Source organism: Opisthorchis viverrini, assembly GCF_000715545.1.
Source record: "Opisthorchis viverrini unplaced genomic scaffold opera_v5_20, whole genome shotgun sequence".
NCBI classification, from domain to species: Eukaryota; Metazoa; Platyhelminthes; class Trematoda; order Opisthorchiida; family Opisthorchiidae; genus Opisthorchis; species Opisthorchis viverrini.
Genome location: NW_008751676.1, coordinates 2,088,867 through 2,102,855, shown reverse-complemented (window position 1 = coordinate 2,102,855; position 13,989 = coordinate 2,088,867). Strand labels below are relative to the sequence as shown.

The 13,989-nt window shown below is 41.2% G+C and overlaps 1 protein-coding gene across 1 annotated transcript; it reads right to left on the bottom strand.

The window, feature by feature from the left end:
• Nucleotides 1-202: 202 nt before the first annotated feature.
• Nucleotides 203-13,711, bottom strand: T265_12879 (hypothetical protein; the record flags this gene model as incomplete). Its single annotated transcript, XM_009165981.1, has 4 exons — nt 203-301; nt 1,282-1,372; nt 3,235-3,374; nt 13,522-13,711. Coding segments are annotated over 4 exons (501 nt in total), but the record flags the coding sequence as incomplete, so codon positions are not given.
• Between the last annotated feature and the right edge of the window lie 278 nt (nt 13,712-13,989).

Here is a 13,989-nt window from a genome sequence, read left to right as displayed (position 1 = left end):
ACTCAGAAACACACAACCGTTATATCAATTTAGACGAATATTTCTCACGCATTTGTCTGAATTTGTTTGAAATTTCGCGCTTGTCATGATCAAATTACTTTCCGGTTGGAGATGAAGTCGACGGTCCCCTGAATCGTTCATTTTAGGGAGGGGGTGTTAGCGTACTTTTTATTTCACCGGAACATTTTTTCTTCACTTACGCAGGTCCATAGTTGCAAACGACAGAATAGCCATACGGGAAAGTCGACGCAGGACAATTTTGAACTCCGCATCCTATTTTTCTGGTTTCGGCCCACACTAACTGTAAACAAAACAACGTATGTATTTAACTTTACGTGAGGAAGCTCGCATATTTGTTTGGCGAAATTTTGACACCTTTAAGGCGATTATAGACCTTGGGGAAAGAAGCTGAAATCATATCAACTAAACAACACTCAGGCATCTTTTGACGTTACTTCGGTAGTCTTTAAGGAAGTAAAACCACTAAACAAAGTCAAGCACCAAGCTGCTGCAAAATCTTTAACCTTAACCATGTGGCCTGACTCTAAGTGGCATCTTCCATGGACTTCGTAGGAAATACGTACTCTAAAGACTCGCCTAACCACAAACACACAAGATAATAAAGGTTCAAAGGATATGTTTAGCTTTTCTTGGAATGTAAAGATTGCAATCGTATTAATCACAGTTACAAACCCTCCATTTCGTGGCAACGGTGCGTTTGCTTTGAGGGCAGTGATGGTTGTAATAATAAACGATGCCCATGAAACCCTCTTTTCATGAGTATAGGAACTAAGGTGGGTGTCTCTACTAGTGTAATAGCGCGATGAGGAGAACAATGCAAAATACATGTGATTCACGAAAAGGACTGAAACAGACTTGTCATGAAGATTGAAGACAGTAAAGAAGTCAGTGAAATCAACTACCGAACTTGTCAGGTGAAACCACTGACGAGCTTTTGCTAAGTTTGTCATCAAGCTTTTGGCTGGTTAGTGAAGTTAATGTGTACCAAAAGGCCTAGAAGCACTGTACATTATTCTTGTCAGGAATGATCAGCATTCTAGCGGCCAGTAGTTAAATACTAAACTGTCCTACTAGGCTGCCGATCAGCAGTGGGGATGGCAGACTTGACGTAGCAATACCGATCCTCTAATAAGAAAATCTACACAGCGGGTCACTGAAACCAAAAATACATTTAGTAGCAGTCAACTAACGTGCTCATAATTAATGTGATAACGTACAGGTGATGATGTCCATAGCAGGATATCTCTGGATCAAGCTCACCTGTGTGTAGTGTCCACACAACTTTCCAGACTCGCAAGTATTTTCCCGATAGTCGTAAAATCTGTACTCTTCAAACCAAAGACGCACCGCGCTTCGAGAGAAAAAGAATAACTTCATACAATAAGTGCCTAGCCCTATTATGAAAATTAGGAATTCGTCTCATGTGATGGCTACATGGAAACAAATTTTGTGCAAAAAGGATAATCACGGTATTAGCTAAATAGGCACAAGTTAGTAGGTTATACGTTTGTACTGAATTGTGAATCGATGCCATCCTGCATTGTTATCACGTCAGACAACGTATACTCCAGAGTGCAAAATTCGTGATGTACCAGTTAGTCTGGCGTTCAATCCCAATAGTTATTTGCTCCATCGCTAACAATAATGCATCTTCCGCACAAACAGAATGCCAGAAACTACGGCACAAGGTGAAATTTAGCCGCAGATATTCGGCCACGAATCCCTTAATCAGGGTGTTACGGAGTGCGTGACTAGTTTCACTGCTGAAAGGATCGATAGAATTTGAGTGCTTCAGTTATTTAGGGCCATCTTCAACATTGCCCTGCTTAGGATTTACATTACCGAATAGCCTTGATCAGCAAATATACAAATCTGCTGTTTATCAGTACCTCAGTTTCCGACGTATAACCAGCCCATCGCTAGGTTTTCTTCATCCGCAAGCACAAAAACTGGCCTGCCGGGTTGGATAGTTCAGCACCTTACACTCGAATCTGAGTACGCAATGCAATCGGTTGTAATGCCTGGGTTTCACACAAACATGCACCTAACGGAAGCCGTCAATCATGAGATAGTTTGTGAAAGAGTGCACGTTGCCTACGATGGCCACTGTCAATGACCATCTTTGACTTTAGTGAACACAAAACCAGACTCTAGAAACTTCATTAATTTAATCCGACAAGTATGGTAAGCTTCGTAGGCGCAAGACAAAAATTACGCGGGTACTAACCGAGTAAAACAAGTCCGTTTGTTATACTAGGATAATAGATTATGCCTACATTCCGTCTAGACTTTTACTGTTCGGTGCAAACACAGATTCAGGCAAGATCAAAACGTATACAACAGAAATTTTTCTTGATTTATCCGTTGTTAACTTCGCTTTGATTCAGACAGTACCGTTTGTCGGTTTTTTATTTGTTTTTAATTGGTATTACAGATATCACAAATAATCTCTATGGCCTGCAGAGATTGGACACGAATTGGCAAATGGCTTCACAATTACTGAACACATGCCCTTCATCGCCTGAAAGTCAGCAGAGACGATAAATATCTCAAGTCCAACAATAGCTGGCCCTGTTCTCAAGGTTTTAGGAGATATGCTAGCTTTTCGGTAGTATACTAAGTGACTGTCTTCTTCAACGTATTTAAGGACTACTGTGAACGAGCTGTCATTGCGGATATAGTAAATGCAATACGGAGCATGTTTTCTGATGTTATTTCAAAGCAAACATCCTGCATTCCAAAAATTATTAGGAAAATCGATTTTTCTGGATTTGCCAGATAACCGCACTGAAGAAACAGTAACGCAAATATCAACCGTTTACCAACAGCCTTTTATGGCGAGCACACTGACTTTTGAGGTACATCTCCAAAGTGTAAATGTAGTACATACAATTTTTAAAAAAAATTTCATACTAAGAATTTGACAGCACTGCACGGCTTTCCTTCTCACATGACCCACCAATCACTGTAATATTTCTCCTCTAACCTGCTTGTAGAAATTTGAACCAACACAGTCGCAACCGAAAAGCGATGTCCGATTTTTTCTTCTTCAGCTCGAGTGCACCCAACAAACCATAAGATTGTAAGCTTCACTCAACTTTACAGGAGTAAACGTGATAGAATCATGGTTCATTTTCAAAGTCAGCGAAAATGCAAACGTATTTTCTGTCATTCAAAATACAAATATAAAATACCTTCTGTGTATTTGCTCACTCTGTATAGTTATCCGTTCCGGCCCAGTTTTGTCCAACCAACGGAAAAGTTGGGGTAGCTCGTTCACTGCCACTGTCATGTCCCACTCTGCATTCTGACGCCAGTCTCTGGGCATTTCTGGACAACAGTCTATCCCAAGACTGAAACAACAGATACAGCAATAAACCTCATCTAAGTGAAGCTATATCACAATTATTGATCAATTATTTTTAGATACAGCAATCAGACTCGATACTATCAGGCAGATTGTCTGAAATAATTAATAAACGTTTGGGTCGAAAATCCCAACTGCAAAAGTAGCAGCGCCCAAGTGATAAAGGTTAAAATAATGACGAGATTCCTAACAGCTAGAACTAGTTAAAGTTTCTGGTTATTTTGAACCTTTTTAAATAAGTTTATGCATCTTTAATTGTGGATAAGGTTTCCCAAAAACGCTGCAGCTTGCAAGTGTTAAGCGTTTGAACTCATTGGTTGGAACTGCCAACAGAACTACGGAATACGTTTTGTGAGCAGGTCATATCTGGATCAATGTGTGTGCCTTGTAAGACTTTTAGAATATTGTCCACACAAGTGTAGCTATTTTATGAATATGTATTGGCAGGTAACGACATCTACGAAGAGTTTTGACCGGAAAGGAATCTTTCTCGTTTTGGGCTTTCCGTAGGCATTTAGGGGTCACTTCCTATTGTGCACGAGAATTCGAAGCATTTAAATAAGTTTTTCGGTTGTTTACAAGCAATCAAACAGAACACCCTAAACTAGTCTAATGGAAACAATCCGAATCCCATAACTTATGGAGGAATATCAGCCTGCTACTACTCAATTCCTCCTTCCCCGGACACCACGTAGGCCTACCTCTTGAGTCTTCATCTGTCACCTGCATTATCTCAAAAACCATTCTTTGCATGTCCTGTTGATTTTTTTTACGTTATTCACAGCTTCTCGTTTACTGCACATAATTATATTCACTCTTCTCCTTATGAAATCAAGTAATCCCTCACTGGAATCTACTGATGTGGAAAATATGCGCGGCAAAAATTCGCTAGTCACCCGTTTTGCTTTGATTAATTCAAACTTTCTGCCTCTGGGACATATTAGCTACTAGCCATTCGGGAGGAACTTAGAATGAAGACACCTTGGGGTGTTTTTACCGGAACTATTGTAGGTTCCGCACACAAAAAAGAACCTTGACTAATAACTCGTTGATAATGTGTAAATTTTTAACCAGATGTTTTTTACCAGGCAATATGGAGTGAACTTTGTGGCGCGAGGAAGAACGTTGCTGGAGGGTAAGGGAAAATTGACCAAAAAATGACCAGCTAACCCCACCTGAATAGTAAAGTGTTCAGTCTTCAACCCGAAACGTTGCATGGTAAAATCTTCCTGTGGAGGCTTATTGGATGCACACTGATGAAGTTACTTAACAACAGTGAAATGTCTGCACTATGCTTCCAGCGTAAGTGACGTTCTTAGAGATTTAAGTCAGATAGCTCCGTCCTAGTGCAAACCTTTTATTTACTTGAATAATGCTTTTTGTGCCGAGGTGTATTACTGTGCGTTCCGGTCACCGCATTGATACCTTCACGAACCTCCACTCGTGGAGTAGTTCATCACCAAGGTAATATGGCTGCGCATTAGCCTACTGCTCAGCGGAACAATCATGTCAAACAGGGCCGTGCGATTACGCCTTAACGTCTGAATCACGTCCGATTTCATCATGTGCCGGAGAAAGGTCAAAAAGGGGCACAGAAAGTTCACGCCCACTCCATGGCCAGGGCACCCCGTACACAAGCGCACAGGTGGTCATCTATGATCAACCAAGACAAAGGAACAACCCCCCGAGAACCGGTGTGGGCGTGTAGCATACACACTGGTTGGTTGACAGTGGATCGACCATCAAATACGGTCACAAGTGAATCATATATATAGAAGTTTGTAATTGTGATAATACACAGTTACTTCAGGTCGTCTTCTTGTCTTCTGACTATAACCCAGTAGCGTCAGGGAAGGTGAAGAGATACAACACAAGGCATTCATTTGTGCTGCTCAGCGATAGTGCTCTTTTGCCAACTCCGCCTGACCTAATTTTGCCTTGCGTTATGGATCTGAATGCTCACGTTGTTATTGCCTCGGAAACCGGACTTAAGGGTGAATAACCATGGCATGAGTGACCAAACTTCAAACGGTATGACTTCCTTCCAAACAATGACAGCAAGTCATTCCCTATTCCTTTTGAACTGGAACACTAATCTCGCTACAGACACTCAGCCAACATTCGTTAAAATCCTGAAACACTTTTGCTACCCTAACCGCCTTTGGTCCGAACCTTATAACATCTAAGACATTTGGAAGCATTTCCGAAGTGGAAGGAAACATTGCGCCGACTACCTCGTCGCACTCGAGCGGGATGTTAGTGCAGTCAACACGTTTTAGTGATGCCAGTCCGTCGATCGGAACCCTGAACAGATTAATCGTGGAGGAAAGTCAGTGTTGTTGAACCGGTAAAAAGTTAAACGCATGCTGACGACGACCCTCAGCCTGATGGCTATAGTCTGTTCTGGAAACCCTAGAAAAATCTTTATAGAAATGGTAGCATACCGCCTAACGAGTCTAACTGGTTCTGTGTGACACTCCCCCAAAAACATTGACTCCCTGGTTTTGAGTAGAAAACCTCATTTAGTGGGCAGGTACATCCTCCTTTTTCTGAAAGTATATATATTATCCGAGTAATATTTCTGAGGTAATATCACTTTCAGATTCTTCCCGTGCTGAATAATTTCCTTATACCGGCTTTATGTATCCTCGCAAAAGACGTTCACCTGCTCATGTTTTCTCTCACTCTCTTCGGACTCCTAACAGGGCTGAATGAACAACTTCGCCGGCTGTTTCTCAGTGATACAAGTACTTTCAAAATATACGGAGGTATCTCGTCTGCTCATTTGGTCTCAGCGTTTGAATTCTCTTCCAGAGATGAATCGAAACACAGACTACAGTCATTATATTGAGAAATCCTCAAGGTTCGATTGACAAAGGAACTGCTCACAAGAAACCGGCCAACTGATATGTATACTTCCTGTTAACTGGTTTCCGATTTTTTCTATGCTAACACTCCTTTTGTGTAGTTCAGAACATCTGGTTGCTTTTCGTAATTTCTGTTTGAATTTGTGTTTTGTAGAGACCCCTCATACAATAACTGACAGATTTTCCGCACTCCTCAAGAATTTTTCACATGTAACAAGAAAAGGCCTATCAGGGGAGACGTCCAGTGGATGTCACGTACCAAACAAAACACATCAAAACCTATTTGAGGAAAACCACTTCCAAAAGCTTCTTAGTAACAAGCAACGTCAGGAGGTGTAGAGTGCACTGAGGCAGCTGTCCTGAGCATTATTTGCTTGACAGCGATTCCAGTGGAATCCTGTACGAACTCATTGGCCCAGATGAACAGTCTATCACATTCTCTGGTTTCTAAGAGCCTAATGAGACATATAATTACGGTATACACTGTTCATAAGCAACTTATTGAAGAAATATCTGGAAAAGCAAGTGTTGCTGATCACCCGTCTATAGTCTTGATTAGCATTTTCAATGAGCCTGTGGATGCTTGGTTCAACCACTGTCTTGGTAAGAGTGACAAAGTTGTATGCGAGTTTTGAACTATACACTCACTTGCAAATCAATTTGTTCTGACAAAAGCATAAGCAACTTATTGAAGAAATATCTGGAAAAGCAAGTGTTGCTGATCACCCGTCTATAGTCTTGATTAGCATTTTCAATGAGCCTGTGGATGCTTGGTTCAACCACTGTCTTGGTAAGAGTGACAAAGTTGTATGCGAGTTTTGAACTATACACTCACTTGCAAATCAATTTGTTTCTGACAAAAGACTCACCTGGGACCCATCTGAATCACTCGGTTACGATGTTCTTCTCATGTATATGAGAGTTTGATCGAAGTATCAACTAATTCCTTTTGAAAAGGTTCGAGAAAGTGATATTAGGTGGATCTTAGGACCACAGACTCATAAGTTTGCCCAGCAATGATCGCCTTTGACGCTACACGTTGTTGCTTGCTTGGTACAATCTAACCCTTTATCAAATGAATATAACAACAAAGTCGTTCAGTTGATTTTCTTAGACCACACAGATGCGTTTGGCACCACTGATGGGATTTTGTCCGGCTACTTTCTGGAACCTGGTAGTGGGGAGAGTCCATCAGTTTATGGCTCATTTATGAACAGTGACTACTTCAAAAGCTTGTACGTTCAAAATTACTCGTCATTCCCCAGCCATAAGGTTTCTACACGGTCTTTATATCAATGTACACTGTACCGGGCATACACTATCAACTTTGGCCACACTTTGCACAAGGTTGTTGAAACCTCTTCGGCAGTGACGATCTGCTTGAGACTGATTAAGTAAACGCAGTCCCCGAGTTTCCGACAACCTTACGGTCTGAAAACCTTCACTGAGATCAGTTCGAACGGACTTAACTGATTGTGGTTGCGATCGATAGATTTAACCCAACTATACTACTGTTTGTTTTGGAGTAGATGGAAACATTCGAAGAACAAATGCATGGGTCACTGCCGAGATGAGTACCCAGTGTACATTGAGACTTTCGGACTGAAGCATTTCTAAAAAGAGACCAACGGAACAGCTTACATCAAATGAAACGTTGCACTGGGCTTTCTACACCGAATGTAAAGTATGTTTCCATTCCTCATGGACTACCTCATTCGTTCCACAGAATAATTGGTAAGCTGGTCTAGGTGAGAGTATATACGATGAAAAAGAAGCCGTGAACCGACTGCACGCCAGCAGTGACATGTACGAACGACACTGTCCTTTTTTCAATGAAAAGCAATTCCTTTTTCTTGCCGAACAATTCTCACGTCCACATGACACCCACAGATGTTTTAGTCACATAAATCAAAGGAGACACTGCTCATGATAGTAGAGTGAATACACCTGTATGTCTTGGACAATAAATTGTAATGCTTATTACCTACGACAACTAGCTGGGCAGGGGTGGCACTATCAAAGAATATTCAAGTAACCAATTTCTATCCCGCTAGCTTTTCTCCTCTAAATATAGTCATCTGTTATCTCTGTTTTATTGGGTTCTGAATACTTCACACGCTAAGGCAAAAATTCACAGCGAAAATCTATTGGGTTGTTGCTGTTTATCTGCATATGGTATTTGAGATATCAGTTGTTATTCGTCCGCAAGAACGGTTATGCATCCTTGATCGAAATGATTTTGAAGATGCTTCGCAGTTTCATTTAGCTAGGTACCAACAGCTTACAACGAGAAATGCTGTGCCAGAGGTAACCGCCCACAGTACATGATCAAAGTGCTACCCGTTCTATGTGGAAAAAATCATGACGCAATGAAGGAAGTGACTCTGTCGTTTAATACCAGCAGCAATGCTAGCGGCAGGAGCACTCGAGTATGTCTGATATTTGTACGGAGGACGTAGAAAAGAGGACTTTGAATAGATGTCGGTATTCTTTGAATGACAATTTCGCCGCAATGAATCTACGTATACAGCTTAATCTGGAGACACAGTCTCATTCGGACACTTTACGCTTCTCAGACTGCGTGATAAACAGCGTGACGCAAAAATAAAAAATGCCGTTTGTCAAAAATCAACACATGCAGATGCTTTTCCCAGTCCTTCTCTTACACATTTGAAGGCGACCTACACCGGTAGTCTGAGCATTTTAAGGTCTAGTCAGAGCAACGTGCACAGAAGAGGTAAATCGAATTGCAGTCCCGAAGGAGGTCAAAAGCGAACTTCAGGAATGCAGATACGCACTGAATTTGAGTATGAGTACAAAGGGTATTAGCTCCAGTACCGAGACTCAACAATAAATGTCTGTATAACGGGAATTCTTTTCTAGAAAATCTGAGGTTATTCACATAGTGTTGAACGCGGCCAACATTATAGTGAGGTTTCAGGGACGAAAAGCTTTGCTCTTGGCACTGGTTGCTGTTCCCCTTCAGTGCCCAGCGCCGCGAAGAGATTCGCCGACAAGGAACACAACAGCTTTATTGCGACCAAGCGAGTGAATGCAAAATGTACAACGGCCTTGTTCTGTATATTTAGGAGGAACTGTTTGACCTCGATTAATGGCTGTCTGATAGGCATTTAGTGGAGTTTGAGGGTCTCAGTAGGTTTCAGGTATTCTGTGATCCCACCATCCTGATGATAACGATCCCCAGTTAAAGGTTCTAAAGACTGCTTTCAACAACTACAATAAGTTATGCGTAAAGACAATGTTCAGGGTACTGCACTTCAACACTGGTGAGCACAAGAGCCTAATAACCAAACAACCGAAAAATGCAAATGATTATCAGGCCTTGTTAAAGACTGAATGGTGCCAAGACGCGCGCTAGGCACTCTAGACAAATTAAGTCTAGAAAATGCGAAACTTTCAGAGTGAAGAACAAGATTTCTCCCATTGTTAACGGTAGAAATTCTCGGGCATCTCACTGTGGGTAGAAGAGAAGTATGGAGCTAGTGTATGTATAACATGTAGCTTTATTTAATCTGAATTTAAACTTGATATACTCCGTTTGTCATTCCGGAGGAATAAGTAATAAAGGTGGTGTAGATTCAAAATTGAACTACCGACCCAACTAGAATCCATGTAATCCCCGGTTGTCGTATAATCCAGTTCTCACGGCTCTTACTCACACAAGGAGAAGAAGTTGTAAACATCTTCCAAGTAAAGACTGTGAGAAACAAGTGATTCTGCCGGGATTTGAATGAGTAACATCACTTTAATTTGCGAATCAGTGTATCTCGTCACTCGAAGTGTATCTTTAAATGAATTGAACTAGAAGCCCCAGATCCTTGAACTGATGCGAATTCATGTAGGGTTCTCCCTTACCCGTTTGACATAATAATTACTCATCTGCATAGTTACAGCAAAATCACTATGCCGACGCCTAACGCTGATCTGCCCTGCTGCTAGGAGTAGATCACGTAGATTGGTTCCCCATCTGTCTTAAAACTCGATCACCCTGGTCACTCAGCCTGACGAAACTTTCGTGTGAATGGTGTAAAATTGCCCAACAACAAATCTTTAGATTGTTTCCCACACTTTTAGGAAAGAGAGAATTCGTCTTCAGTATTATGTGGCAACTGTAACTTGCGGCTAATTGTTTATATTGGAAAAAAATATGGCAGCGTTCCCGTCGCCGAATGACCCACACTGTAACTAATCCCTCTAATACAGTGAAACAGCTACGCCTGTCATTCACAGCAGATGTACAGAAAATAAGTCGACCCTCAAGATATCCGAAAATTTCTGTTCTTTTGAATTAACGGTATGGGAATACTGAAATCAAAGTCTTCACTTGGTAAAGACAGAGATGGTGCAAGTCAGGTAAACATAGTGAAAGCAAAACGATGTTTCTTCTTAGGTCACCTGGAGTAACAAGTAGAAAAATGGGCTAACGTGTTCTAAAGCTAAAACAGGAAAAAGGAAATGAGGTGATGCGGATGAGGTAGATTGCAGAGGTCATGGTTACAATGTTTAGGATGACTTCAAGCTAGTCCTCACCTCACAAGTATGGTCACTTCAAATTACTTGGGCACAACGATGACACCAAGACCGTCTTGTGTTATGGAGAAATGCAACGGGGTAGTTAATGCGGAAAGATATGCTAAAGTTTGATAACATCTTTGCCGTAGATATATACCAATCTAACTTTTTAGATAAGGAAATAAAATAGACATTTTGCAAAAAGATGCCTCCAATATGAAGTTCAACGTCTTCGTGTCCTATGTGAATCCCAGCTCAAGTAGACAATATTTATCAATACTTTCCGAAAAATGAACTCTATTGCAAATCTGTTCAATTTGGGTTCAGGTGGAACATAAAGTTGACGGAAACTTGGGGACCGCGCCTACCTGATTAGTCCCAAGAAGGGCGAAACAGGTAGTGGGCTGTCGAAGTGTACTCAACAACCTTATGGGTAGTGTATTACACCTGTCACTACTGTTTAGACAAGTCTCGTCCGATTTACGTTATCCTTGTCTGTATTCGGTTACCGGTCCCTTTCTTAACAAGCTATGAGCTGGTTGTTTGCGAAAGAGGGGCACAATGATATTCTTTTATTTCAGAATACCGCAGTACCTAATCTGTAGGAGGCTAATGTAACTTGGCATGCTCCATTACATATGCATGATCTCTGGGTGTCTCTCATATCAGATTCCCTTGCCATGTCTGCCAACGTAATCAGTATCATGGACCGGCCGGAAAGTTTGTCGAGCCATTTAATCCAACAGCTTGACTTGGAGACCCAGTGCAGTTCAGTGGCTTGAAAACATACCCGCTGAACTAGTTCAACTAGGACTAGCCCGGAATTTCATCTATCCGAGCTCATTTCGTAGCGTTTCCTCAAGGCTGTTAGATTTGATAATACCAGTGGCTAAATTCTCCCTTACAGTTTTGGTACCTAGCTTCGCAATGAAATGACTTTTAACGGATAATTACTTCCGTGTCACAATAGAATAGCACAAATTAACCGTTGTTGAAAACGTCTCCCAAGTCATTTTGGTACGCACCATACCTTATAATCTGAAAATTCGCTTTACCTGGCATGACAGGCTGATGACTGGTTTTCGGTTGCCTCCTACACGAAGATGAATAAGTCTCAAAAACTCATCCCCAAAATTATTTCAGTGTTTGTTGGTCTATGTCCATTAGTCCCAGAAGCTGGCAAATTTTTTCTGTCTCCGGTGTGAGCAGTACCTAGGTGGACGATGCTCTAAGAGATATGCAAAAAAAAGTCGAGTTGATTGGTTTCAGGCAACCACAACCCTTTAAATGCGTAAAAATAATTTAAGCACAACATGCAGACCCCAGCATTTGTGAAGACTGTTCAGTAAGGAGTGTTGGTTTGATTTTTATTAATAGTTTTGACCTGTTACGTGGTTGATTTATATGAGTGAGCACACCGAGATATTTTAAGGATTGCCGGTTAAAGTGCTAAAAATACTGTCCAAGTACGGATTTCACCATCTGACAGTTTACGATGCTCATTTTATTTTACCACTAGACAGATGCCTGTGTGGATTCTTCCCGAAATAACCGGAAAATGTTTACTGTTTTTGTCCTGGACGGTGTAAGTACCCGAAGGATGTCCTGTCGGTTAAAATGACGAAGGCGTTATTATGAAACAATTCTTGCATTACTTATTTGCAGATTCCACATTCATCAGACTATATTCATGCAATTCTAATCTCTATTCCTCTTTTATGACTGAACTGTTCCAACTGTTGCAAACCAAAGAATAATCACTTAATTTTCCAATATTAACTCTCCTCAGTGATCACTTTTCCCATAAGCACATGCTTTGGCAGGGTTTCATCAAACTGTCACGCGAAAGTTCAAGTGGTCGATTTTAGCTAAAAGCATTACCATTCGATCGCTGATGCCCAGGGACTCATGGGGTGTGTACGGGGCACGTGACTATCTTTTCGGCAGCTCTTTTGGTTAACAGTCCTGACGTCCATGACAGAAATCCAGACCATATTTTCCGGAAAAACAGTAGTCTCTCATCAATGTCAGTGACGAAAACCAGATATACTGTAGGGCTACATGAAAACTCACTCGTTTGCTAGACTGTCTCCATCAAACCTATTCAGAGATGTGATTCTCCTTTTAACTCCCTTTTTAATCCCCTGTCTCTTGCAAGGTGATTGTAGGCAATGCAAACCCTACCATTTCAAAGTTCAAGCGTATGAATGTTCTTAACAAGTAGATGCTTTGAGAGTAAATGTTTTACGAGACCCACGAAGTGACTTTGTCTCATTATGCACATTCCATGTGCCCTGAACGCGCAGGATGGGGGGGAAAATCAGGACAAACCGATTCAGATATCGTTAAATTATTGTAAAGTGCAACAACTCTTTTTTCTTGGAGATTCCTTGACGCCCTCAAGTATGATTTAATCTTCGCTGATCATGAATATTAGGTGTAATTTACGGACAGTTAGTGCGCGAAACATTGTGAGTATAATACACTAGTCCTTTTCTTTGTAAGTTCGCTCCATTGCGGAGTATTTTTCACCTTCATCCAGAAATACTAATTTCACATCAACAAATGTTTTGTTTATGACTATCGTTTCTACCAAATAGTACTATAAACTGAACCAGTTACCCTGCGAAAAATGATTCACCTCTTGCTAAACGATTAAGTACATCATCAGAGTGTACATCAGAGTGTGTTGGCCAGGTATCCTTCTTATGACCGTGTTTGAGACTGACTCACCAGTATGCGCATATATCTGGCTGTTGGCTGATTTGTCAACTCGCCATCTACCAACATTTTACGATATCGGTTGTGCTCATCCACAAAAAGTTTTGCATCCCTCCAAAACATTGCCGAAATCTGTTGTAGAACGACAAGACAAACGAAACAGAGAATCCTTTTAACGCTCATTCCAAATCGGGTAGATTTGAAAGTAATCAGGAAATTTCACTGTTGTTTTTCAGTCATATATTTGAATTTGTCGGGTAGGATATGCATTTAAAATGCGGGTCTTCCCTTCTTTTCAAGTGCCTATTTGATGCTCAGTAGAGTAGTCAGTGGGAACTTTCCTTCCACACGCAATACAAAGAAAATCCTGAACAGTGCCGGTAGCCGTCGGTAGCGTAATCACGTTTATAAGCACGTCCTGCCGACAACAAACTGGATAGCATAAAAAACAACTGTCTATTGGGCTTAACTCGCCCAAAC